Here is a 27874-nt window from a genome sequence, read left to right as displayed (position 1 = left end):
ACCAGGACAAACGCCATCTAACGATGGCATTATAACTAGTTTGACCGTATTTAGATAGTAAAGCTTAAACGAAAATTCAATGCTAGGTAAAAACTTCTTGAAAAGTGCTTGATAAACTTAATAAAATTAATACATTTTTCGATCTTTGCAAGTGCCCTATGACACAAACGGAACAAGTTTTTCCTCTGTATTAGTGATATTTTTCTCGAATCTGTGCCATAGATTTTTTACCACTACGAAGAATTTATTTCATAGAAACAAAAAGTTGGCTGTGTTGGTACGAAATGCGACAGTGACAGAATTTTTTTCTTCTTCATGTGATTTGTATCGGATTGTGTTCATTGGAATTTCAAACTAATTGAGGAGCTGTCTGTATTTCTATGGAAAGTGTTACTGAGTATGGATATGATTTTGCATGAGATTCGCTTGTAATTTTTTAAGGGAATGCGTAGATTTGTATCAATATCATCGTATCCTACCTATACCTTATTGAGTGATGTAAAGTAAATGTGATACCGTATATCCTTGCATCAACTAACTCTGTAGCTATTGAACAACGCAGCGCAACCATGACATGTGCGCCTGAATGTAACGCAAAGGTATGAGTCATGTCGTTTGATCATTCAGATTCTAATTTACATCATGTAAGCGACGGATGATCTGTGGTCAACTTTGGATCGACTTTGAAACGGAATGTGTTTTGTGCGTGCAGCGCTGATGTGAAAATTTTTAAATTTCAACAGCCACGTGGAGTTCTGAATTTGGGCTGCGACACTTACGGCCGCCAGTCAAATATCACTTACAGCCGCACGGCCCAAAGTGACTTATGAGAAAAACACTTATAGCCGCTGTTAAAAATACCTTACGGCCGCTGCAGCTATAAGTACATTTCACAAAAATCACTTTGGGCCGCAATGAAAATGCACTTACAGCCGCGCGGCTCAAACGTTAAATTCAAGCTATTTTACACAATTTAAGGTCGTACACGGTATTACACCGTACTGTAGACTAGTATGTTCGGATGAAGAAGTCGATACTGAGTGAAAGAATGGTGCGATCAACAAAGGTGGGGAGCTCCACAGGACCGAACGAGCGCGCATTATTATTGAATGCAAGTGAATATGGCTTTAAGTGAATCCAAGAAAACTAATGAAATAAACAAGTGGAAATGATGTAATGATAAATTTAGTATAGTTTAAAAGTAATAAAATCGAAGGAATAATATATGATTTCATTGTGTTGTCTTTTATTTTATTTTTATAAAAATATTCGAGACATTTTCATGTGCTGCCACTAATGAGCGGGAAAACAATGCATTAAATGTTACAGATTTTTAATGCATTTCAAATGTTCTTTCATCATCATTGTGCACGTTGTTCCAGGGGTAAATTTTTTATTTACCGCAGTTTTTAGTTTTGTTTATTGTTTCTAATTTCAATTAGTCTGATTAATAACAGATTTTACTCTTCGTTTCCTTCATGTACTTTCTTTTTTTTCCCTTGAACTTCTGGTATGATAACGTTTCTACCTAGGGGGAAAAATCATTTTTTTCATCTTTTATATCCGCACGCATCAAGTAATAACTTAGAAATTTAATGGTATGCATGTAAATCCGAAATATCCATGTATATTCAACAATATTCATCGTGAACGACAAATTAATATTGCTGAATATACATAGATATGCCAAATTTACGTTTATACGTATGAAAAATAAAAATAATAGTGAATCAATCCTTCAACCGTAAATTTGATTGATTTTGGTAGATAACGGTGAATATTGGAACATTTTTGACATTACAGTCTAATGAATATTATTAAATATACATAGATATTTGAGATTGACGTGCATACTAGTAAATTTGTGCAGATTGTATCGTCAAAAAATGTTCCAATTTTCATCGTTATCCACCAAAAACCTTCAAAAGTGGTTCAAATTTTCGGTTGAAGGTTTGATTCACTATTATTTTTATTTTTTCAGAGTTATTTGCGTTCTGCAAAATCGCGTGAAGCCCCTAGGTTTCTACGAATATTTTATAGATAGATAAATGGCTATTAAAATCCCACCTGAAGATGTGAGTTGTAGTTTCATATATTTTTTGTATAAGAATGCTGGTTGAATATTCATTTTATGTAAATATATCAACTGTCAGGAATAAGAGGCATAACATACCGAAGAGTACGCAAAAGTGGCACTTGAACGCATTGCACAGAAAGACACTCTTCATACTGTTGCATTTTGATTTTTCTATCCGTGATTATGATAACAACATCGTTTCTCGTTTTGCATACGACTGTACACAAGTTTATGTTTCTTCGCTCTCCGTTCTTCGCTAAGATTTGCCTTTTATTCTCAACGGTTCATATTATTTAATTCTTAGAATTTTTTATAACATTCATTTCTTGAAATATCAAATTATTTATTCAAGAATTCGTTACTGACCGATGATGATTCTTCCCAGAATGGAAATATTCAGCGATCGGTTGCTCCCATACGCCGGGATCACACTGCTTCCGTTTCTTCCGAACGAAATAGCAACATATTTTCACCAGTTGTCATAGGTAAGTTTAGTTTTGGCCTACCTTTTATATTTCGTGTCATAATGTTGCAACTAACCATGACTATGAATAATCAATTTTGGACGTTTTGAATGGTTGCTGAATGCTGACTGATAAAAAGTAATTTCTTCGATAAAAGAAGACAATTGTAAATAACTTCAGTTGAATATAAGCCCAAAGTCTGCTATCCATATATTATATATAACAAAATCAAATGAATACATTTGGTTTTCATCATTCTCATCGCAGTCTCGATTTTGGCCATTTTAGCGGTGGCTATAATCGCTTGGTTTTCGATCTTGCCCGCCATGCCCATTAGGAATACAACTTATGATGTGAGTTGGTGTGTTGGATATTGTTTTTATTAAAATGATGATTCAATATACATTTTATATAATATATTTATAATTGAACAATTGCGGCAAACAAATTCGCGACAAACTAATTCCCTCAGAATATTTTAGTTTTAAAGTGCAACATGATTTTTTTTTCATATGGAGTTGTTGTTATAAACTCTATATAAAAAAAAATTCAAGTTGCACTTTGAAACTAAAATATTCCGAGGGAATTTGTTTGTCGCAATTGTTCAAATATATTAAGTGTCAGGAATAAAAGGCATACCTTATCGAAAAGTACGCAAACACACAGAATATAAAGCCAGGAATATCGATAGGTTTACCAGGAAATTTGACATTTCCATACACATTTTCACGGTATCACATCATATTTACCGGCGTAGTGATGAAGTGATACCGTGAAAATTTATATAGCATACTAGCGTCTGCTTCAAAATGGATCCTAATTTCAATGAAAATGAAATTGAATCAGATCAATAACAACCAATTGATAACGACACACAAAGTCAAAGTGATGATGAGCCTGATGCGCAGATCGGAACCGAGGACGACACCGGAAGCTATAACAGTGACGCCTATAGTTATCATAGTGACGACATACGCACTGAAGACGGTGAAGACAGTGATGACTTTGACGACAGTGATGACGACGTCGAAGACGCAACGTTTTTCATCGATTTGGAACCTTGCTTCATTGAAATGGATTGTTACTGTTGACCAAACTGCGTTAAAAAAGTTTATTTGGATAAGTAAAAAATATATAGTAACTAGCGATTCCCGCACGCTTCGCTACGCGAAAGAAAAACAGAAAAAAACAAATTTTCTTAATATATTCTGGACGGATAATGAGTTAATGAATTAAATTAACAAATTGATGGCTGCAATGTACTGCTGTAAAACTTTATATCTCTCATTCCACAATGTCTCGAAATGTCTGAAAATGTTTTTCTTTCGATTTCTAAAAATACCATTGAATAATCCTATGTCACGCTTTTCATTCCCGTTCCCAGCCCTATCAAATGATATCCATGTCGACTATTCGTTTGCAAAAATGGTGGTAAGTCGTGTTAACTTGACCATCATGGTCCATACGCATGATATCTGGAGGTAGGTTGACTGTGAATTGTGAAAACCTCTGTACATAGATTTATGCATGAATTTATACATCTCCTGTTTTGCTCATATTTCAAGATATTTATTTTGATATTTTCAGGAGACGAAGAAAAATTGAATCCAGTGCATTCAACATCTGTATAAAAAAAATGAAACCGAACGCCAACTCATTCAATGTCACAACCATTTTACACTCTGCGTGGAATATACACGTTTTTTTCAGAAGCAATTTTGTTACAAAATGCTGTATCGTCTCAACACAAGGACGTGCACAATTTACTAGTTTTGATTATTCCACCGAAATAAACCAAAAAGAAAAAGATAGAGATAGAGTAAATGTAAATGATAATTCCGTTTTTATTGAACCATTTATAAGATCACAATTGTAAACAAAAATGAAGGAATACGATTTCATTGTGTCGTCTTTTTTCTGTTGCACCTATATAAAAGATACATTTTTTGGATATATTATAAGGCATCAAAGTGGATAGTTGTCGACAAAGCACCAATTTGAACTGGATACAATTAGTTATCATTTTAAAGCTATAGCCTCTACTACTAGCGTGACCTGATGATGAGAAATGAAGCAGAGGGAAGAGATGCAACCAAATTTTCAAATTCAGTCCGGCACTGTGGGGGTTTTGAATACAAAAAATATCTATTGTTCACACGAAAATTCTATGTGACACGCTTTCAGGATGCGAGAAAACCAGCAACTTTTTGTGGAATCATAAGCACATTTAAACTTGATTTATCTTGAATCGAACGAAGTGGTCTGAATGGTTTTCAGTTGACCTGTTCAAAGCATATCCAATGGCGTAGGTTCAAATGAGTGTTTGCGTTTATGTGCATGCATATATTATCGAACAGGATGACTTTATTCAAATGTTACTTCATTTTTCTACAATTGTGACCCATCATCTACATTCTATTTAGCATATAAAATATTCTATTTATTTTTGACTTGTTAGATTGTGTTCAAGGCTAGATTCAATGGTCAGAGATCGATCACTCTTAATCAATTGATAATCGATTGTCACTTAGAAAAATTCAAATCTATGTCACTCTTTTGCACTAAGTGAAAAAATTATCACAACCAAATTTCGAAGTCAATTTCCGAACAGACATTTTAAAAATGTGGACACCTATTCCACGAAAAATCTATTCCTAAGGCGTAAAAGAGTGTTTCAGTCTTTTTCCAGGCGTGAGTTACGGATGAACAAATACATTTCAAATGTAGTAAATTTCAATAAAATATGAGCGCTTTTTGTTCTCTTCGTTTATGCCCGCACGCTCCAGAATTTTCGAAACTTCACATATTCGCTGATTGACTCATATCCATCGCTATTCTCTTTGTCTGATGAAAAATCCACAGAAAAATAATCAAACATGTATTCTACGGTTATTATCTACAATGCTTTCTGTTTTGGTCTTGTAACGATCCATTATCCGATTGATATTGTGGCCCGAACATGAATTTCATTTTCCCAAAACTATTGAAATTGGAGAATAAAGTCAAAAAATTTTCCAAGGCGAAAAGCTTGCTATACACCAGCTTCGAAGCGATTTAGTTTCCTCCGGATCAGAAAATGGATCATTGTAATGGCATCGAAAAAGGACTGGAAATAATACTCTTGTCATTAGATATGTGTAAGAACAATGTAAGATATTATGTGCATCGGTAAAGCGGTATAATTTAACTAGAGTTTAATCATTCTTTGAAGCATGTATTCAAGTCCACAGAGTATTTCATATTTCAATACATTTATGCCCTTTTCCCAACCATTTAGAAAATTGTATGTAACTGCAGTCATTTTACAAAGAAACATCAACATCGCAACAAGGAGAAGTCCACAATTTGTGCAGAAAAGCTAATTTCTCCCACTCAATGCCACAGCCATTTTACACTTATATGGCTTAATGTGAATCCAGGAGATTTACCAAAAAAACAAACAAGTAGAAACGATGTAATGATACATTTCGCTGTTTATTTGTACAATTAGAACTAAAAATCGAATGAATAATAAGTTATTTCATATTGTTTTTGCACCAATTTATATTTACTCATATTGTGGCGCAATATGCCTTTTTATTGCTGCCAAAGTTGATTCAAAATGAAGAAAATGAAAGGCGTCAATTTATTTTTGGTAGATTTATTCAAATGTTGTTCTTTTGAATGCTTGTGGTGATTTGGTGTGTGAATGTTCTTTCGATTGTGTGTCTGAGTGTGGAAGCGTGAAATTTGCGTGATGGTATCGAAGAAAATGTATGGAAACAGGCGAATGTTTGTCAAACATGAAGTTTGAACCGGCCAACGAGAACTTCTCGACGCAATAATTCAACTTGAATTTACGTGCGATTCAACTTACGTTTAGACAAACACTCAAATCAGCCGTCTAAACTTTAGAGCTAGCCAATTCGAGTTTCGCGTGTTTCACTTTTATTTCATTCAAGAAATTATCAAATCAGCCGTCTAAACTTTAGAGCTGGCCAATTCGAAGAGATTTCCTAAATGAAATATGCACAACTTGTGCTGATACTTATGGAAACTTTCCGTGTATCGAGTATCAATGAGAACTCAGATTAAATTGCGCACAACTTGTACTGCCAATTCAAAAAGGAACTGTCCTGTGCTGAGACTCATGAAGAACTGATTTCACTCTTTCCTTCTCTTCAAACTGTCGCCACATCGCAATACACTTACCTTTGTATTAGCGTCTTAGCATGAATGTTACTCACACAAACACACAACGAAATGTCAGTCAAGTCGCAGAACGCATTTGAAACGAGAGCAAATGTGAGTGCGTTCAGCGTTCGGTGGTTTGACTGAACAATGCATGAGCAAACTAAATGAGCAAATTAGAAAAAAATCAATGAAACAAACACGAAATTAAAATTAACAAAAAAAAAACTTAAAACTAATGCAAAAGTCCACGACACATATCTTGTTTTCCAATTATTTTTAATGATCTCCGAATAGCAGAACGCACAATTCACATTCTTCGGCACAATTTTCGACGTCAATAAGCTCCGTTTACATTCTCATCACTGTAAATATAAACAATATTTACAAATTCTTACTCTCGTCCAATTTGCATCTTAGCGTAGTTCGCGATTCATTCAATTTCGTCGTGCGTCACTGCCGACTAAAAGGGGCATAAAATTTGAAAAATAATCTTTTTAACATGTTGCAATCAAATTGATTTAATAGCGTTCAATAGCTCTTGAAGTTAAATTTAAACTGTTGGTTTTCACAAACATTCATCAAAATAGGTCTAGCCAAAATACCTACCCCTTAACTTCAGACTCTCAGTTCTCTCTATGTCACAGTGTTGTTTATCATCGACTCAAATTTTATTAGTACACCTACTTAAAATGATTGTTTTCACTCAAAACTCATGTTATTGACGCAAAAATAGCGACAGCCGAAGTTGATAATTGTCATTTATTAACACCTTTTTCGGTCATTCAAACACCCGGTACCATTGATCGGTTACGTTAAAACGATGAAAATGGCACCTGTGATTGATGCACTGATTAATTGACTTGTTAGCAATATGTAGCTTTGGTATAAATACAGGTGGCGACTGAATGGCAGCTCAATTTCGAGAGGATCACAGTTTCGGAAGCATTTTTTCGGCCACCAGGGAGAAAAAGACGATCAATTGATTAAATTTCAACAAAAATAATTATTGACAAAAGTATTGAAGTGAAAAAAAAACCATTGAAAAAGTTGAATCCAAGTTACAATTTGCTGGAAAAAGAACTAAATCGAATTAAATCAAATCAGAACGAATTAATTTTCATCGTTTTAAAAGCAGTTTTCCTAATAATCACAGTTGCAAAATGTCATCGTGGCGAATCATCAGTTTCATAGTTTTTTTAGTGGTTTTTCAAAACAATGGGAATCATCTACCAGAAAAGACAAGTGAAACCGATGTCAAAACACAACGAACTTTTACTTCTAAATTACTCAGAAGGATTCAAAATGATTATCTGTGTAGCTATTATCCTAATCCAGCATATGATCAATACGCGTTCTTTAGTCCACTCTCTTCTACCGATTATCTCGTCAGCTTAAGGAGTATTCGCGCACGATGCCTTGAACAGCCATCACAAAAATATTCCGTTTGGGATTTGGTACGATGAAATGAAGCTCTATCGATATTTAGCCATTAAGTTCAGCCGATTGGACCAATGAAAATGGGAACATGGGAACATGTGAACATGGAACATAGTGTACCTAATACTTGCCGAAACGATGTGGGTGCTGCCATTCATTCATGGAGATCGAGTTCGCGCCAAATAGAGCATTGTGACTTATTTTATAGTTGTTAAAGATGCATCTTCGGGAAATGTATACTTTTGCAAAGTTTAAAATATAAATTCGAGTATTGTTCGTTACGTTCAGATTACAATTACTTGTGTAATGTCGCGGAAGTCAAAATTGTATTATTAGATGGTAAAATGAAAATAATGTAACGGAAAAGTGTTGAATTTGATAATAAAAACAAAAACAATCCAACAAAATTTTATTCGCTGTTTGATATTCAAATTTGGATGATCAACTGCTACATTCCACACGTCCTATTGTGATATGTCACACCTCTCTGTTTATCGAAACACAGAGAATCCAATCAACATGGTACGAAAATATTTCTTGACCGAGAAAAATAAAAATTCGATGTCATTGGTCTATTTCCAGTTGTACAAAATTCTACTCGAATCATGATGAATCGTTCAAAAGTAATTGAAGCTTTCGGAAAGAATTGTTATGATCTACTATCGATTTAAAACCCTTGAAACAATCAAAAACATTTTACATATTTGATGTTATTGGAATTTTGATGAAGTAGATACACAGACTTGAAAATGATAACTTGTTCTAATCGGATGGCAGCAACAAATTTACAATTTGGATTGATTAAGGTGATTATTATTTGATTTGAGAAATTCGGGGATTTTGTTGAAAATAAAACACAACTGATTCTACGATATGGGCAGTATACTATTTGTTGAATTGCTTGAGAAATAAGTAAAACTATTGTATAAATAAACTGATTTATCTTTATTGATTTACTTTTTGTTGTCACTAATTTATCTTTTTCAAGTATGGAGAGAACTAATTTTGTGATTAATAGCACAGAGCTGCATTATAAATTACTACAAAATGTAGTAAGTGTCATTTTTTGTAGGAAAAAGTTGTATACCTTTGAATTGAACAAATATTTGAAACGGAGATGTAAAAAGATAATTTTAATTTACTACTAAAATCAATATTCTAAATTTTTGAAGGCATAGCATTTGATTTGTTCAATTTAAAGGCTAACAAAACACGTTTTAAGAAGAAAATGTTGGTAAATCGAATTGTGGACCACTTGTTTATCGCTTGTATACCGAACCACAAAAAATTGGCGTTGATGAAGTACTGCTTCCGATGAAGAAGAAGAATGGATGGTCGACATTAAAATCGATTGGTTTTGGTGGTTCTCTACGTCCACCTCCGAGAAGCAACGATAAAATGATGCTCGTTTGTTAAATGTTATAAACGTTGATTACTTACCTGTAATTGCGGCAGCTACAGTACCATCTTCATCGATTTCAATGACGGCCTTGTGAATCACATTTGAAATAAAGAGAGGAGGACCGATTATTAACGGATCCAACATTCCCCACAAATTGGCATCGTCTCGCTTGAACATCTCATTCATTCCCATCTGAATAAAAAAAAATCAATTTTATTTTCAGCAAATCGAGCATTCGCATTTTTTTACTTTCAAATAGAGTTTTACATAGCTGAACCTTACATTCATATTTGAAACGTGGAAGCTTGACATCAACAAGCTTATAAGTCATTTGATCCGTGACTTTTGACAAGTCGTAGTTCTTCAAACGAGATTCCAATTCGTATAATCCTACACGAGTGTTCAGAAGAATAACCACGAATGACAAATAGGATTCCTCGTAATCCATTTGCAGTGCGGTGGCGTTCAATTCATCTAGCACCGCATAATTGAAGTACGATCGATTTTCCATGAATTGAACTTGAGCAGTGTCTGTTTTGCTGATGTGGAATTCACCCGATTTAGTTAAGAATGAACGGAACCGATTACACCATTTGGCCTTGAACGATATGGCATTCACCAGGAAAACACTGGTTTCGTCTCCAAAACTGTCTGGTGTAACGGCACTTGGAATTTTTCCCATGGTATTTTCTTTGACGAATTGGTTGATGGTTTGCGCGGTCTCATGTGGTTTGTCGAAATCAACGTGCTCAATGCCTGCGCCAAACTTCTTCATGGCAATATCACGATAATTGGAGTTCAATTTTTAGCCCTGACGCACATAAATTTGGTTAACGATCGACAAGTTTGCCTTCCCAATGCAGTCTTCAATTTGTTTGCTGGATTTGGCAAACTGGTGCGCAATTACTGCTTTGTCTGCATTCAAATGCAGTGCCCGACGTAGCTCGTCGTATGTTTTGCCATTTGCGGCTTGCGAGAGCAAAGTAAGAACATTCGCCACACTCAACGGAGAAATGACAACATGTTAACTCTGAAGATATGAGATGTATACAGTTGATGCAAAATGTTGGATCATAATGTTTGATTGTATTAGTTTAGCGAGATCTGAATTCCAAATGTGGTTCTACTGAGGTGGCGCTGTCGATCGCTATTTTTCAATTTAATTTTGATTGCATTTTAATATTCCACCAAAACCAAATTCCACTAGATCGAAAATAAAAGCAAACTGAATTTTTTTATTTTAACAACACAGTCAAAAATAAATGTCCACATTTAGGCGGAATTTCGACTGGTAGAGGCGCCCAGTCCTATATTTTGCCTAGCAAACGGAGTTTCAGACGAAATACCGACTAGATTATAAGCGGAATTTCGCCTGTAGCTCAAGGTACTAGCAGAAATATCGGCTGAATGAGTCTTTAGCTGAAAAAACGCCCAGATGTAGACTTTTATTTTTTGCTGTGAACTATATTATTGTATTATTTTCATTAAAAAAGGCAAAAGTATTGTATATGACTTTGATCAAAAATAGTCTTCATTCGGGAAAAAAATTCATTATCACTTGTGTAGCTTTGATGAAACTATTTGAATTAATTCTCATTCAAATATCAATTCAATCAATCAGGGGAATTTGATGATGTTTTTCTGAGTTTAGGATCATCAACAATTGACCATGAAGATTTTCACTCTAATTTATCTGATAAAGTACTAAATGTAAGTAGCAATAATTATCCTTTATTGATTTGCATTTTGTTGTCAGCACAAGAATTACATTTGATAGATTTAATTGATTTTGCAGTCTTCTGATTTTGTAATCGGTGAGGAAAAATCATTGAAAATGCGTTCATATTAAGGGGTTTTTCATGACAAGGCTGAATTATAAATTGTACTAGAAAATGTAGTACAGATTTCGAAACAAATATAAACGAATATTTGAATTACAGATGTATAAAGATTAAATCTGACTTAATACTAAAGCTATTCAATTTGCTTGAATCATAGAAAGTATTTGCACTTTCGTAAGTTAATCATTTTGATTAGAATCGTGGACGAATTGAAGCCTCAGGCTTGTGAACAGATCCACAGAAAACTGGTGTTGATAAAGTAGCGCTTCCAATGAAGAAGAAGAATGGATGGTCGACATTAAAATTGATCGAATCACTACTTCGTGCACATCTATACACATCAGCCCCTAGAAGTAAAACGATGGAAAATGAAATGAAACCCATATTTCAAGATTTAATGTTACAAATGTTTATTAACTCACTTGTAAAAGCGGTAGCTTCAGTACCCCTCTCGTTGACCTCGATGACGGCTTTGTGAAGCACAGTTGACACGATGAGTGGAAGACCGGCCATAGACGGATCCAGCATTCCTTGCAAATCAGCTTTTGGTTTAAACATCTCGCTCATACCCATCTGAATAGAAAATAGTATCCCACATTCAGGAAATCAGCCATTTATATTTTCGAAATGGAGTTCTAATACCTTTTGCAAAATCGAATTAAGCTGAACCTCATATTCATACTTGAACCGTGGAAGTTTGACGTCAACAAGCTTTTTCGACATTCGATTGATGACTTTTGACAAGTCGTAATTCTTCAACCGAGATTCCAATTCGCTTAAGCCCAAACGAGTGTTCGGAAGAATAACCACGAATGAAAATTCGGATTCCTTGTAACCTATTTGCAATGCGGTGGCGTCCAATTCATCTAGCACCGTGTAATTGAAGTATGATTCATGAGTCATGTATTGAACTTGAGTGGTGTCACTTTCGCTGATGTAGAAATCACCCGTTCGAGTCGAACCGGTGGCGAATTTTCGACACCAGTTGGCCTTGAACGATATGGCATTCACCAAGACAACACAAGTGTTGCCACCAAAAACTTCCGGTTTAACAGCATTCGGAATTTTTCCCATTGTTTTTTCTTTGACAAATTGGTTGATGGTTTGCGCGGTCTCGTGTGGTTTGTCGAAATCAACTGGCTCAATGCCTGCACCAAAATTCTTCATGGCAATATCGCGATAATCGGAGTTCAACATCATTCCTTGCTGTACGTAAATTTGATTAACGATCGACAAGTTTGCTTTTCCAATGCAGTCTTCAATTTGTTTGCTGAATTCGGCAAACTGGTGTGCAATTACTGCTTTGTCTGCATTCAAATGCAGTGCCCGACGTAGCTCGTCGTATGTTTTGCCATTTGCGGCTTGCGAGAGCAAAGTAAGAACATTCGCCACACTCAACGGAGAAATGACAACGTTTTGATCGCTTGAATGCGCGCATTCCTATTGGATTTAGAATGGCTTTAATCTATGGAAATCCATGCGGTGAAATACTTCCATGAATAAATACAAATTTTCAATGCACTTACCGAGTACAAATCGAGAGCAAACTTTGAAAGTCCCGTTGATAATTCGTTCTCATGTTTGCTGGACGCCATTTTGTGTCGTAATACAACAGCCTGTTTCGTGTATATCAAATGCAACAATGAACCAAAGAGAAAATCTTTTTTACTCGTTTTTAAGAGAAAAAACCAATCGCGATCGCATCCAAATTGAATATACTCACAAATAGTTATTGATTTTGAAAATTTTATGCTGTTTATAAACTGAATTTTTAAATTGCGCAATTTGCATCAGCCAATCTTGAAGACAAAACACAATCCCTTCGTTGGAGCGTTGAATACAAAGTGTTGGTTTGCATGAACGACGAATGACAGCTACGAAATTTGAATGAGATACTTGGTCCGCACTAACGTACACCTTGACACTGGAGAAGTGAGATATACATGTAATGTTGGAGAATAATGTTTGATTGTATTAGTCTAGCGAATTTTCAAATAATTGCGATGGCGCTGTCAGATTTAATGTCAAGGTTGCGACAATATCAACAGTGTTCTTTTTTTGGAAGTTTGTTGCAATTATTGGGAACATCAAAATCATTTCACTGAAAAGCATTTATAACCTGTAATAGAAATAGATTCTGAATCGATAGATGTCACGACATAATTACCTTTGAGCCTCTGGCATTCCTGTAGGAAAAAAAATTAAAATTCAAAAAAGTCTCAAAACAAATAAAACCATGATGTGTTTGTTTTTTAATATCGTTTATATTTCATAACTCTCGCTATATCATTTAGTCACTACTAACAACTTTCGATTATTTTACGATCGTGTCGACAAAATTGTTTGGATAACTTGGGATAGCTCATTCACCAAATCAAATGGTTTAATATGGATTCAAATGGATTACAAATAAAAGTGGACAACCTAAATATTAGGCATTTTAATAGTACATACAAAATATTACTCAAACTGAATTTATGGTTCAAAAAAACGTTTTGCCAATTTTGTGTCCAAAAATGTATTATGATCAAGAATGCTGGTAGAGATATTCTCTTGAAACACCGAATTGAAATTAAATCCTTGCGGGGTTTCCAAAAAATAGGACAAAATAAGAATCGTTTCCCAAGAGAAACGACCAATATGTTTATACGCTGTCTATCCGCCGAGAATACACTACAATATATATTCACGCTTATTGGACGCCCAATTGAATATATATTCTAGTGTATATTCGGTGTATTCTTCAGCGTGAAACATATTGAATCAATGAATGCATTCATGGCCATCAGAGGGCGCCTGAATATGTTTCAATATGTTTCACGCTGAAGAATACGCCGAAAATACACTAGAATATATATTGAATTCGGCGTCCAATAAGCGTGAATATATATTGTAGTGTATTTTCGGCGGATAGACAGCGTATAAACATATTGGCCGTTTCTCTTGGGTTGCTTCATATGACGTATGGAAAGGGAAATAGCCGAAAATAATTAATAAAATAACACAAATTTTCGTTGTGTCCTACATAAAATCATGAAAAAACCTCTAAAAACTCCTTGAGGTGGTTCAAGTCATCAGAAAAAAAAAAGAATAATCTACGAAAATGAAGTCAATTTCAATTTATTTCCATGTGGATCAACAGTTTAGTTGCTAACTTTAAGTTTCATAGGTTTAAGCAGTCGAATACCATTCCAGTGCGAATACATTCAGCTCCAAAATTGGCTGGTATGCAATGTGGATATAATATAAGAATATCCGAACGATTTAACAGGTTGCAATGCCTTCCCTGACCTCTCCATTAAGCTTCATTCTAAATTCAATTGTTTCTTCTTATCCTCTCCTACTGTATTTCTATGTGTACGCGTGTATGTGTGAATAGCAAATAGGTGCAAATCTATCTTCAAATATATTTTGTTCATCGGTCGGTGTTTGTTCACACAAATAGCTGTCGCTGCACTACAATTTGCTAACTAAAGTGTTGCTTTCTCTGGCATCATAGTGCGCTGTTGGTTGATTATACTTATCATCTGTTTACATTTAATTTGCATGCAGTCTATGATATCACTTAAATGAGATTAAATCTATTTACACAAGAAAAAAGAAATCAACATCGATTTGAAATGACACAGAAGTTGTGTTTCTTCTTCTTCTTTTTCCATTATTCCCATTTGGCAGATCTTTGGGCTGATAAAATTTGGTGCACCTAAATGGATCACTGTGGATTTTGGTTTGCTTTTTCGGGTTGTATGCATGTGTGTTTGTGTTCATTTTTCAATCAAATTTGACATTAATAACACTTGTATATTTTATTCCATTAAATACAATGTTCAACAAAGCGGTATTCCTCTACTGTATGTACTTGTCATAATTTGTATTTGTGTTATATCTGTATCGTGTTGCCCTGCATCACAAAAGAATTGCATTACTCAAAGATTATTGAAGGCATTGTTATCGGTGTGAAATGTGTGGATTTTTCGACATAATTCTTGTATATTCAGAGCGAGTCAAGCCAAGCCAAGCCAAGCCGGATGGCTAAATCCTAAACCTAATTTACTAACCGTTTGCCGTTGGAAAACACATTTTCGTACGTATACTGAGCCATATATATTTATTTTTTTGAAAAACAACAAATGCAAATCATTTCCGAAAATCGACTGCATCTTATTGAATTGCTTGCGACAGTGATAATCCAAATGGGTAAGGTCATGTGGTTCGAAAAATGGAATGAACAAATGATGCCGGCGGCGTCGTTATCGTCTGATTTTGATAGATTTAGTGATTAACTCGATGGGTTTTGTTTTGTGTATTTTGTATGTTCCGCCAAAATAAACAAACACACGAACTGCTTCATTTTTCAATCAATTTTTTTTCAAATGTGATTCGTTTATTCATTCTTTGTTCTTCAGAAAGGAACACAGTAAAAGAAACAAACAGAAAAATTCCTAAAAACAAAAATATATAGGTAAATTCCACTGAAGTTCGTTGTGTTTGACAAATTTTTTTTCTTCTAAAGTATTGGCAATGAAATGCCGTGGTTTTTCTTTCGTTCATTCGATTTTTGTGGATTTTGATTTGATGATGAATTTTTGAACAATAAAAATGAGTTGGATTTTATGATCGTTATGAGAATTGATAGTTTTCTTTCACAATGCAAACTTTATATTCCATGGGTTTCTCTTTCTTCTTCTACTTTATCTCTGAACACGCCATTATTTTGTTGTTTCCTAACCACTTTTCTCTTCGAAAAAATGATTAATTACATCTAGTATTTAAAAATTAACGTATAGTTTCATAGTTTTCCCTAGATTTAGATTTTATGCACAAATGGCATTCGGATAAATGAGTTCAAGCGGAGTTTATGTCGCAACTGTCGCTAGTACCACAGTAATATCGTCTGGTTTGCCACCTGAAATAAAATTGCGGAAAAAATGACAAATTAGTTTTGTTGCTGCTAATTTGAGGAAATGAACGGATTTCCATCTTATTCAACACTTACCGGTTGTGTGGATGTTACTTCGTCGGGCATTCACGGAGAATGGCGACATAAATTCACTATCGAACGATAGCGACCGAGCCATTAGTGCTATGGCATTTGCAGTCATTTGAAGTTTCACTGGATTACTCTCACCCTCGCACTGAAATAATCGAAATACATCAAATGAGTACAGTATTATGGAAATAAAACGAAAATTGCGCCATAACATGCCAATTTTACTCGGAATTATTGTGTTTACTTCGATTTTACTATCGTTCACGTATAAATTAAAATAGAAGACATTTTATGGAAGGGTATAAATAGAAAGAGAGTGAGCAAAAAACAAACTTACGGTCTTTAATATATCCAGAAGTAAATCTGTCGGCACATTGTCGAAAACGCCGTCAGTGGCTGCCAAAATGACATCACCATTCTCGACGGGGAAACTGAGTGAATCGGCCGATTCCGGACTATCACTGAGCACATTTTGGCCGGGTGGCGGCAGCGACAATTGGAACGGTGTGTTAAAATAGTGCTGTTGCTCCTCCGATCGATGGATTATTTGACCCTTGCGTACCACAATGAATCCACTGTCACCAATATTCGCTGTGTACACGGTGCTATTCTCTCGGTTCAATATCAGTACACACGCCGTGCTACTGCCTATTAACAGACAAATTACCAATAAAATAAAGCAGTTAGTTTACTGTGATACGAATTTTTCATGCAGAATATTGGACAACATTAGTTGCGGTGACCTGCAAACAATCAATAGCGTTTCATTTATGAACAATTTTCGATTTGATGGCAAATTGGTGGCAAGCGCCAAATTGAATACATTCACATATATATTGTAAATTCATCACATGCTCGTGTGTTAATCCATACAGCGGCTGCTTTAATTCACAAATTGCTTTAGTGAGCGCCATAAATTTAACGAATCAACGAATAAATATCCAGAAGTATGTATTTGAATAGGGCATTTTTGTTCAATTGACAATAAACTCGGGAATTCAATGTCATACAGTGTAGCACCGGACGAAGGCGCTGAAATAGTGCACAGCAAAAATTGTGCCATAATTATTGTTTGTCGATTCATTTTTAAGAGGGTGATAAAGGCAGTAATCATTAAAATGAAAATTAATATAGTTTATTTAGTGTGGTTGAGTAATGATTGACGTAAATCTCTCTCTTTATCGCCAATCTATCAACAGTTTGGTGTGAATGTGATTTGTTCCTTTTTGTGTCATACTTTCAAATGTTTGTGATTGTAAATTTCCTGATTGTGCATTCAACAGCGGCTTACGATTGCTCTCCGTTTTATCTGTGGAAGTGGAAATAGCTGCAATTAAAGCAATCTTTCGAATCACAAGTCGGCCCTTTTCAAACTGTCTATCATTTTATGAAGAGTTTCCTCTTTTTTTACAATTTACTGCTCCAGACTGATTTTTCATGTTTATGGCATCACTAACATGCTATTTGTTTTTAATGTAAATAACGAGATAATGGAATCGAAGCACCACTTTGTCAATACCACTTTGAAAGCGTTCAGGTGGAATCATTGAAATTTGAGAAGAATTCATTTTTCCATGTAGTCGGTTTTTGAGAGTAAAAATCTGGTTTTCTACGCCCAAAAAATCAAAATTGAAAACAGCGATTTTTCAAAGCGTTCATTTGATGACTGTCACAAATGTTGACCAAATTGAGTGAATTTCCGATGAGTCCAAGCGCTTAATTTGCATTTGTGTCGTTTACAAACATTCAAAATAAAACGCACACGCAAATTGCTCAGGCATACCAATCGCAGAACTGAATCGAATTTTTGGATAGACGCCAGGTCGTAATGGGATAGTATCGTTTAAAAATCGTATTTTCTTGCTTGAAATGGTGGTTGTTCGTGTTATTGATGTGCTTGTTCCTTCTCCCAATTCCAAGCACAGCTATCGAACGAGAGACGCAGAGCGGAATTTTTTTTATATTTTTCTACTGTATTTTCCGACCATTTTCGTGCGATCAATTTTAAAATTCAGATTTTCTCTTGCGTTCTTAGTAATTTTCGATAGCGTTCGCTTTTACAAATGTTTGAGTGATTTTAGCTCTCTAAACTTAAATACCGTCTCAAAGAGTCTGAAGCAGAGCAATTGTATTGCAGAAAAAGATTACTTTGTATGATTTCGTACGATTTTCGACGATGAATTTGCGTGCTCAAATTATTCCGAGAGAAACGGTAATTTGAAGGGAAACTATTATTTCCAGTAAATAACTACGTATTTTATTCCACATTTTTTTTAATTTCCCTCTTGTATTGCATTGTTATTAAGCTGTTGATGTTTTAAGTGCACCTTGTGTGCTGTGCACTTTTTCTGCGATTGCATTCTGAACAAAGCCCAGGTACAGTGTTTTTGTTTTGTCGTTGCAGCTATTTTACTCGCACCGGATGTGAGCCACAATTTATGATTCGCTTTTGATTTAGAATAAATTGAATATATCGTTCCACTGTGGACTTTGATCCGCAGTCAATCACCGTGTTTCTCTGTATGTTCATATGTGCGTGGCGATGCTACACGATTCGGTCCCGTTACATTCATTCTATTGATTCATTTCGATTGTCGTTTGTTTACTGTGCAGAGTTCGTTTATTTCAAGTTTTGTTTGCCTTTGGCATGCTTGAACTGAGAGATATGCAAATGACACCGTGCGACCAATCAATGTTGTTGTTCAAAACGTCGCGCACACATGTGACACTCTCTCACTCTAGCTGTATCGAAAAACGTGATCTGACCGCGTATTTTTGAGTAGTTTCCATTTGAAAATGATAATAACATGGGCGTAATGAAACGTATTCTCCGGCGATAGTCGACTCTATCTGCCATAGTTCAAATAAATTCTGTCTCGGTGAATGCAATCAAAACAGAATAAAAACTCTATTCCAAAGTACACACCGCAAATAATGTGGTTGACGATTAGATATGAGGCGCGGAACTTACCTAAAATTGGTTTCTTTTGTTCTAGCAATTCACAGTAACTGTACGATAATAGACTAACAGGTTGTTTTGGATTGAAGTTGGCTGAGTCGACAAGTCGCTCACATGTTCGCATCAAAAATGATGAAAACTCGCCCGGATCTATTCCATAACTGCGCCATCCACCGACTCCGTCGGCTACACCTGTAAATAGAGGTAAAGAAATGTATTTAGAAAATTGTTTTCTAGGGTAATTCAGGAAGTTTTAGACGGAAAACAGGGAAATGATTTTGAAGGCGTATACATATAGCCATATTATTCAACAGATTGTGGTTTAGAATATTGAATCCCTGCTTGCATCGACTTCTAGAAGCTACGACAGCTCTTTTTATCAAACTTTTTCATTGAAACAAGGTCATTTAAAAAAAAAACACAACTTGATCAAAAGTAACGAAGCGCCAAAAACCTTTTCGGCGAAGCCATCAAACTTCCTCATAGTCGCAGAGATCGCAATGTCACGAGCCATCACATTATTTACATTATTCTCAAGTTCTCAAGCATATAATTAACATACTGTAAGTACATTGTCTTGACATTACCGTTGCCTTTCATAGCCGAACTCGTAAATATCACGCGATTCGTTGTAATTCATTGAGTTGATCAGATGCCAAAACTAACACAAATGAACACATGTAAGGCGAATATTTTTTTTCATTCTGCACATCTATTTCTGGAAATACACCACAGGCCATAAGTTTGGATACCCCTATGAAAGATATTGTTTCTACGTTTTTTGAACATTTTGTATTGGACATGAAAATATATCGAATGGAAGATTTGGAAGACAACATTTGGCCGGCCTATGGCCATCTTTTGGCCTTTGAGCTGTGGAAGCCAAAATCGAAGTCTTAAACAGGCCATCGGACTAAAAAGTTATATACGCCATTGGAAAGGTCTTGAAAAGTAGATGTGATTTTTGGTGGAAAACATCAAAATCGGCCAGCTTTTGGCCAAGATATGGCTGATTGAAGATTTCGGCCTAAAATTACAAACGGCCATATTCTGGCCAAACGCCGGCCGATTTTGATGTTTAATACCAAAAATCACATCCACTTTTCAAGACCTTTCCAATGGCGTATATAACCTTTTTAATCCGATGGCCTGTTAAAGACTTCGATTTTGGCTCCCACAGCTCAAAGGCCAAAAGATGGCCATAGGCCGGCCAAATGTTGTCTTCCAAATCTTCCATTCGGTCAGAATTTCGATATATTTTCATGTCCAATACTAAATTTCAGCTGAAAATGTTCAAAAAACGTAGAAACAATATCTTTCATAGGGGTATCCAAACTTATGGCCTGTGGTGTTGTTCATATGTATGATAAATTAGAGAGGGACGTTTGGTTTTGTATTTGCACCAATTTCATTGTGTGTGGTTAGAAAAAAGTAAATAAGAAATTTGGCAACGATCTCGGTTGAACATTGAGCACGGGACAAAGGCTATTTTAAAAAAAAACATCCTCACCGATTTCACACATTCGAATCGCTGGCTTCATCTTGTCATGTGATCCAAAAACAGCACAGAGATCAACAATGAACGAATTTATAGAGAAAAAAAGGCTCAAAAATAGATATTCAGCTGCAGTGGCTGGCTATAAACCTTCGCGTTATGAGACAAATTCTCCTAATTGACGTAGAACAGACTCGTTTTTTTTATTGTGTTGAATTTCTGTCTGTATTTCGACTATAAAAATGATGAGTAACGATTTTATTACTCATCCAGTATAAACTGGAGCTGTTCGAATCAACGCGGTTTTAATTAAAATGAAAGCTCCCACAATTGCTAAGCTGTAATTCTAACTATCAATGAAAGCCTCTTGAAGCCATAAATTCATTGAATTTTATCATTATCCAAGCACGAACATCAAATGCGATGTTCAGGCGAATGGATCGTATTCAATCGACATAATTTACGAGCTGACATCTGGGCCAAAATAGAATGACAGATAAATAACTGAGAATCACTGTCAAAAAAATATGTCTTTTGTCTTCTAAGCTACCGGCCTACACAGAAATGCTCGATAACGTTACTTAAAAAAAAAAAAGAAAATCAAAAACAACAAAACAGTGACAATGATCATCGAGACGTGCCTGTGAATGCGAACGCCGAAATATTCGACTTATTTTTGGATTCATCCGTTTTTTTACCGCCTTTTTAATAATAATGTAGGTAGTATATGTAATTGTAATTTGGCTTAAACCAAGCAATAACAATGGACTTATATAATTTTTACTCTCTTTTTAACGACGTACAAAATGCCGAATTCAGGTACAAAATGCACAGAGATCACCGATTTGAATGAATTGCTGTTGTTCAAACAAAATCTAAATCCAAAAATAAATAATCACAAACAAGGCGAGAGTAGAGAGTAGCGAGCGGAACAATCTACCGAAATATCAAATGATACGTCGTTTATGATGTGAAATAGGACAGAAAAAGCTTTGATAACGGTGAGATGCAAATAAAAACGTAAAATTTTCTTTTGTTTTGCTTACACGTTCCACACGCATTTACCCACACAGAGACACAGTCTTATTTGAATTTACACAGTTGTTGAAATTCATGGAAAAACGATGATCAGTGTCACCGATGCGATATCGTGCAAAATTGAGTCAACATTTCAACAAGCTCGTTTTCATTCAATGCTACTGCAACTTTCTAACCCTCTTATTTCTGTTTCTTTTTTTTGTTCGTATTAAATTCTCGTTTGCAAAATGCGAAACCATATTCATTGTGCATTCAACTGTCGTATCGTGTACGTAAACGTGTAAAAATTTACATTAATCGGTCAGATTTGCAATGAAAACAAAGCACAACCGTCGTATTTTTTATGTGGATTTCTTCAGGTTTTTGGTGTGCCTCATTTGCTGATGCAATTTAAAGTCTGGCCGATTTTGTAGGGTATTTTAAGATTATTTCCGTGGAAATAGTTAAAACCAACATGTGTCGGTTTTTTGTTACAACAACCAAAATGCTTTTTACACACATTCATTTGCGTTTAAGCGTCTCATTAAACGGGGAAATTGTGTGGGAGTTGCTTGTAGGATGAGAGAGAGAGAACAGTTGGTATTTATATTGCGCTAGTAAATCATTTCGATTTTTTTTATCATTTCAGGACAGTTATTTGCATACAGTCAGTCGGTTTTTCACACCCAGACACAATATCGATTCGCGATTCATGCGCATTTGTAAACCGCGAATATGTACAAACACGTGTCTGAAATCAAGCGAATAAATTCCATTCGAGTTTTATTTGACCAATTCTCTCTATCATCGGACAAGATAGAGAAAAAACCGTGAAAAAGATCGTTTTTTTTCTTTGTTGCCTTTGTGCTGAACTTCATTTTTTCCTAATATTTATTACGGTCACACGCTGCTCTAGTATACATTCAATAGCTATGATAGCATAGACCAAAAGAGGACCTATACTACATTTCATATTATATAATAGAAGATTCTCCCAGTTTTACTATATTGTTATGGTTTGTTTTTGCTATAGGTCTTTCAGAATATTTTCAAGCGTTTAAAATGCTAAGAAATTTTTTACTGCGTACTAAAATAATTTCACTCACACATACACACACATAGCGCAAGCAATACACAACATCAAAAAAAAACACGTGTGACGAGCGAAAGCGATTAGACCGAGTAAGAAAGAGGGAATGAAATATATAACAAACTAAAGCAAGTAAACAAGGAAAAAAGAGCACCAAAACAAATAAACACACAACGCGTTGAGCTGTATCATTTATGGTCGCACAGCGATCACTTTGGAAATGGCCGTGTTGGAAACGAAAAAAAAACCGGATTTTCATCTATTTCGGCTGTGTTGCGTATCGATTTGGTTTCAACATATATGCGTTTTGTTTTTCTATGACAATTTCCAGGTAATAGAAACTCGACTCTTTGGGCTGGTCCCAGCAATATGACTCTCTTTGGTGATGCTCACTGCCTCAAGTGCGCAGAGCTCATTTCGATTTCGATATGAACAATTTCCGTCTTTTTTTCTGTTCAGATAAGTTTTAGGTTCGTATGATGTTGGAATAGTTCGTGGAAAAACATCTGATCAAACAAACTATCGTGTGCATAGACGAACACATACGATACATACTGATACATTCACAGTGATCGTAGATATTATGGAACTAATTTTTTTTCAACCATTTCTCGCTGAATAACATTTGTCGGCTCATTTTAGTTGTAATTCTTTTGTTTTGTCTAAAATTCACAGGAACTGAAACAAAATTGCATGAACGTTCGAGCAAAACAGCTCTATTATGTGAATGAATTTATGAAAAATGCGGTTGTATTTATTATGCTTTGTGTTATTTGACGTTTCAATTGAAATGCAAACAAACAACGTCTTATTTGTTTGTGTCAGACAAAAGAGAAGAGAGAGTCCGTTGTCGTCATCGGTAAAATAACATATCATTCAATTTAAACGGTCAACTAGACACATATAAAATAAAAGCCATTTTCAATGTGTTCACATGTCATAATCACATACAGATCTGAGGAATATAGTGTCAACCGACAAAAAAAGCCATTGCATTTAATATAATGTGTATATAATGGTATATAATGTAAGAAAAAAACAAATGTGTGACACCAAAGCAGGTCTAGGCAAAACTCAAAGTCCATTCATAAAACTCCAGCGGCTAGTGTTGTGCTGTCGTTGATTTTGTGTATGCTTGAAATGAACATGTGAACAAAATAAGAAACAGCCGATTCAATCATGTGACATATAACATTTTTTTTTTTCGTTTCGTATATATTGGTCGTGTCATATTCTAGGCTTGGGCAGCTATCGTGCTTTTGACTTTTATTTATCTGCGCTCGCACGGCCTATATAAACATAATTGCAATAAATATAATGACTGCACAACGAATTCCGAAGGCATACATGCATGCAAATGACGACATTTCTGTCATTCTGTTTTTATTTTCTCTTTCTCTCGCTCTTTTTTTCTCCCGACGAATTGTTATTGCTCGGCGTGAGTGCAAAATTACAGCAGAGTCGTTAATTGGTTGAATATATAGTGATGTTGGTCTGGGCGCATGATTATGACGTTTTGCACTCCCGAAAATTGTTGATAATTAATGACAACATTTTGTGTAATGGGCGCCGAAATACGTCTTGTTTACCCTTGCCAATGCATTCCGACATTTTCAACACGTTTTGATACGTATGTCAAAGAAATTATAGCCGCAATATTCATTAAGAGACACTCAATCCATTCCAAATTGAATTCTTAATCGAGAATGTGTGAAATTGCGTATTGGCGGAAAGTAATGAGCACTTTGGCTTAATAATCAACATCCGGAGATTTATCCACTTTCTAGCTAGTTTGTTGCGTTTACGACGGAAAATGTAAATATCAATCTATAAGCAGAAGCAGCAGCAGCAGTGAGAGGGAGAGAGAGAGAGAGAGAAAATTATTGATACTTCTGAATTTCATCCATAATTTTCCATTTTATGACTCATTGCAAACTGGAAACTAGTTTATAGATTTCTTTGCCTTGAGACTGTCATTTCGTATGCGTTGCGGTTATGCACCGCGCTAAGAAGTGATTATATCAACACCATTAATGGATGCTCATTTGCGCGGCCGGTCTATAGGTTAAGACCTGTTTCACTTCACATGCAATACAAACGAACAAAACAACGATTTTATCGCTTTTTCGCGTTAAATGAGCGGGATTTTTCCCGGTAACGTTCCGTTCTCTCTTTGCATTATCACATTCGTAATGGCTATCGCACCTTTTGGAACGAAGTGGCAAAAACATTGTCTCGATATGGCGAATAAGATACGAGACAATGTATCACATGTTTTGAATCAGTCAATTATTACGAGAATCCATTTGGAATCTATTGCCACTTGCAAACTTTACAATGCCAGAATTTTGATACTCTCGCTGTGATTGTGTCGAGTCATATTGATTTGCTGAATCAATCAGATTGCTTCATACAAGTACTTCATGATATGTAGGTCTCTGCGCTTGAAACGTAAACAGTTTTTTTTTGTGTTCATTGAAAAACTCTATTTCAAGACATTCAAAAACTTTCATAAAAACACAATGAACAGATTCAAATATCGAACGGTCCACGAATGGAATGAAAAAAATGCAAATTGCTCGTTCCATAAAACTTTGAACTTATGATGACCACGAAAAAAAAATACATTTTCAAAATGTCATTTAACGCCGTAAACGAGTTCCACTCTAATAAATTAGATCAAATATGCAAAGCAGGTTTTGCAGCGAACAAAAACAAAAGAAACTCGTTAAAAACTATAGTGACATCCAGTGCATTGTACAAACACACTTTCAAACACTTCGCGGATGATTCGTTCCACCATTTCAAAATGTATGTGACGAGACGAATGCATACGATCGATTTATCTATTTATATCGTTGTCAAAGTGTCATCAACGTGAACAAGATGACACAGTTGGTGGCAAAAAAGTGTACTCTCCTCGAATGAAAGCTGCGCCATTTGACGCAATTCACTCTTTGACGTCAGTGAAATGGGATAATGACGATGAAGACGAGCAAAATGACACATGAGACAAATCGGTGAATGCAAGGCAAAACCAATATGCATTAAGTAGCCATAAATCATATCGTTGCACATGTGTTACGTAAGACGACGACGACGACGACGACGACGACGACATCGAAATAAAATTCATCCGGGTTCAAACAAAGAACTTTCTCATTCCGTACACACTCAACTAGCGTTCAGACGATAATCTCTGGCATACAAGCACACCCTTCGTATTGTGCGCACTTCGATTCGATTCGTTTTACGCACTTCGTTCGAATAAACCAACACATAAACACAGCGAAGGAAAAAAAAACATAACACCGAGTCACTGAATCAAACATTGACACTACGGTATACTGTCGTAACTGGAACAAGAGGCTTTTTCTTCTTCTTCTTCTTTTTTCCAGTTCATTCTTTCTTACGTTTCACAGAAATAAAACAAAAAATATTTTGACAACACTTACCGATGACGTCTGCATTTTGTGTGGATGCAACAAACCAGGCATCTTCACCGAATCTGCCCAATTTGTATTTTGACCGGAGGAAATCTTTGGGAAAACCACATGCAACCGATACAAAATGTGGCTTGACTTTATTGCTTGGCTCGACCAGCGTTGAGAAACCACTTCGCAATGCTCGCGATACCAGCCGCGTTGTCCAGCAAATCGATTGCATTTTCTTTCTTTCTTCCTCTGTCTCTCCCTCTCCCCTTTCTTTTTTGTTGGCTTTATTTTGCTTTGCTTTGCGTTTATTTCTTTATTTGAATTATTTTATTATTCGATTTTCGCTTGTGTTTTGATTACACACGATTTCTTCGGGTTTTTTTTGCTTCTTTCCAAATTGGCAAATCAATTGCAGCACCAGGTTGTTCACGCATGAATTGCCAACGGAGTCTCGTATAGATATTGTTATGCGAGAAAGAAAGAAAATAAAAACTTGAACTGACTGACTACTTTCTTCCGTGGTTGGTAAATGAAAATCCAATAAGGTCATGCACACACAATTGATTGCGTCGTTGTTGGAACGAAATAATTTTCAACGCGTTGAATTGGAACATTTATGGATGATTGAGATTGTGGTAACGATGATGACTTGTTTCGATATTTTTTGATGTTTTTTTTTTATTGTTGTTATATTTTATATTTTTCTCCCCGTTCTCGTAATCACTGATTGATGAACAAATGCACTTGTTTTATTTTGTTTGGTTTCTCACACCATCTGAATTAATCTTCTTTTTTTTGTTGCCGTTGCTTCTGATAAAAACAGAAAAAAAATGTGTCGTCGTCGTCGTTCAATGATCGAAATTTAATAACACAAAATATTTTAACGCTGATAATAATCGATCTCTTCCGTCTTCTGACACACTCATGTTTATATCTTGTCGTTCGATGCTTAAATTGTGTCGTTTCTTCTTCTTTCGTCTTACTCAACAAATTAAAATGCACAAAAGAACTACTCAATATGAAACACTCAAAATATTGCTGCGATTTTTTTTATGAAATAGAAATTTCTGCTCGGATTTTACTGGCCGAAATGATTTGAATGATTGAAAGCAAACGCGAAAAATAAAATGTGACTTAGTTGTTTTTGAATGATGATTTTGTGAAATTTTGCGTTTAAATGAGGGCCCAAACGAATAGAGGAGTAATGAAGTCAAACGTGAAATAAAACCTCGTGATACGATCCGACCATCACCGTGTGAGCAGTTCGATTCGAGTAAGTCAGCTGTCGGGTATGTATTGTGCACAGAGTGAGACCAATATAAAAAATGGCTGCCACACGGATTGTAGTATTAGAATGGAATACAGTCATGTGATGCTCATACGTACCGTGTATGAAAATACACACACTTTGTTTGTGCGACGAACTGCGTCGTAGGTCGAATTCAGATGGTTTGTCTGTTGGTTATGTCGTCGGAACGATTTTTATGCGAAAGGT

General features: G+C 35.5%; 3 protein-coding genes across 3 annotated transcripts; all 3 read right to left on the bottom strand.

Annotated features, from left to right (window-relative positions):
* Positions 1-8818: 8818 nt before the first annotated feature.
* Positions 8819-10328, bottom strand: LOC129565761 (antichymotrypsin-2-like). Its single transcript, XM_055440975.1, has 3 exons — positions 9831-10328; positions 9592-9745; positions 8819-8826 (listed from the first exon to the last, which is right to left on the bottom strand). Exons 1-3 carry the CDS (start codon positions 10326-10328, stop codon positions 8819-8821), a joined length of 660 nt encoding a protein of 219 aa, XP_055296950.1.
* A 936-nt stretch (positions 10329-11264) lies between these two features.
* On the bottom strand, positions 11265-13320 carry LOC129565620 (serpin B3-like). The gene is made up of 5 exons (XM_055440697.1): positions 13118-13320; positions 12921-13010; positions 12037-12834; positions 11817-11967; positions 11265-11741 (listed from the first exon to the last, which is right to left on the bottom strand). The coding sequence occupies exons 2-5, from the start codon at positions 12987-12989 to the stop codon at positions 11587-11589; spliced, it is 1173 nt and encodes a 390-aa protein (XP_055296672.1). The 5' UTR covers positions 12990-13010; positions 13118-13320; the 3' UTR covers positions 11265-11586.
* A 2420-nt stretch (positions 13321-15740) lies between these two features.
* On the bottom strand, positions 15741-27689 carry LOC129565621 (protein phosphatase PTC7 homolog). Its single transcript, XM_055440699.1, has 5 exons — positions 26401-27689; positions 19356-19535; positions 16722-17032; positions 16391-16529; positions 15741-16300 (listed from the first exon to the last, which is right to left on the bottom strand). The coding sequence occupies exons 1-5, from the start codon at positions 26609-26611 to the stop codon at positions 16251-16253; spliced, it is 891 nt and encodes a 296-aa protein (XP_055296674.1). The 5' UTR covers positions 26612-27689; the 3' UTR covers positions 15741-16250.
* Between the last annotated feature and the right edge of the window lie 185 nt (positions 27690-27874).

The sequence above is a fragment of the Sitodiplosis mosellana genome, unplaced genomic scaffold, assembly GCF_009176505.1.
Source record: "Sitodiplosis mosellana isolate CC-2019 unplaced genomic scaffold, AAFC_SMos_1.0 Smas_scaffold_3, whole genome shotgun sequence".
Taxonomy (NCBI): Eukaryota; Metazoa; Arthropoda; class Insecta; order Diptera; family Cecidomyiidae; genus Sitodiplosis; species Sitodiplosis mosellana.
Note: the sequence above shows the minus strand (reverse complement) of the source record. Positions and strands in the feature narration are given on the sequence as shown.

Excerpts from the sequence above, each read along its gene's own strand:
- LOC129565761 (XM_055440975.1), bottom strand. The coding sequence starts at position 10,328 with ATGAAGAAGTTTGGCGCAGGCATTGAGCACGTTGATTTCGACAAACCA. Across the intron at positions 9,746-9,830 it reads GTTTCAAATATGAATGTAAG|ATGGGAATGAATGAGATGTT; the intron begins GTTCAGCTATGT and ends TTTTTTATTCAG.
- LOC129565620 (XM_055440697.1), bottom strand. The coding sequence starts at position 12,989 with ATGGCGTCCAGCAAACATGAGAACGAATTATCAACGGGACTTTCAAAG. Across the intron at positions 12,835-12,920 it reads TTGCTCTCGATTTGTACTCG|GAATGCGCGCATTCAAGCGA; the intron begins GTAAGTGCATTG and ends TAAATCCAATAG. Across the intron at positions 11,968-12,036 it reads TTAATTCGATTTTGCAAAAG|ATGGGTATGAGCGAGATGTT; the intron begins GTATTAGAACTC and ends TTTTCTATTCAG.
- LOC129565621 (XM_055440699.1), bottom strand. The coding sequence starts at position 26,611 with ATGCAATCGATTTGCTGGACAACGCGGCTGGTATCGCGAGCATTGCGA. Across the intron at positions 17,033-19,355 it reads ACAAAAGAAACCAATTTTAG|GCAGTAGCACGGCGTGTGTA; the intron begins GTAAGTTCCGCG and ends GTCTGTTAATAG. Across the intron at positions 16,301-16,390 it reads AAGTAACATCCACACAACCG|GTGGCAAACCAGACGATATT; the intron begins GTAAGTGTTGAA and ends ATTTTATTTCAG.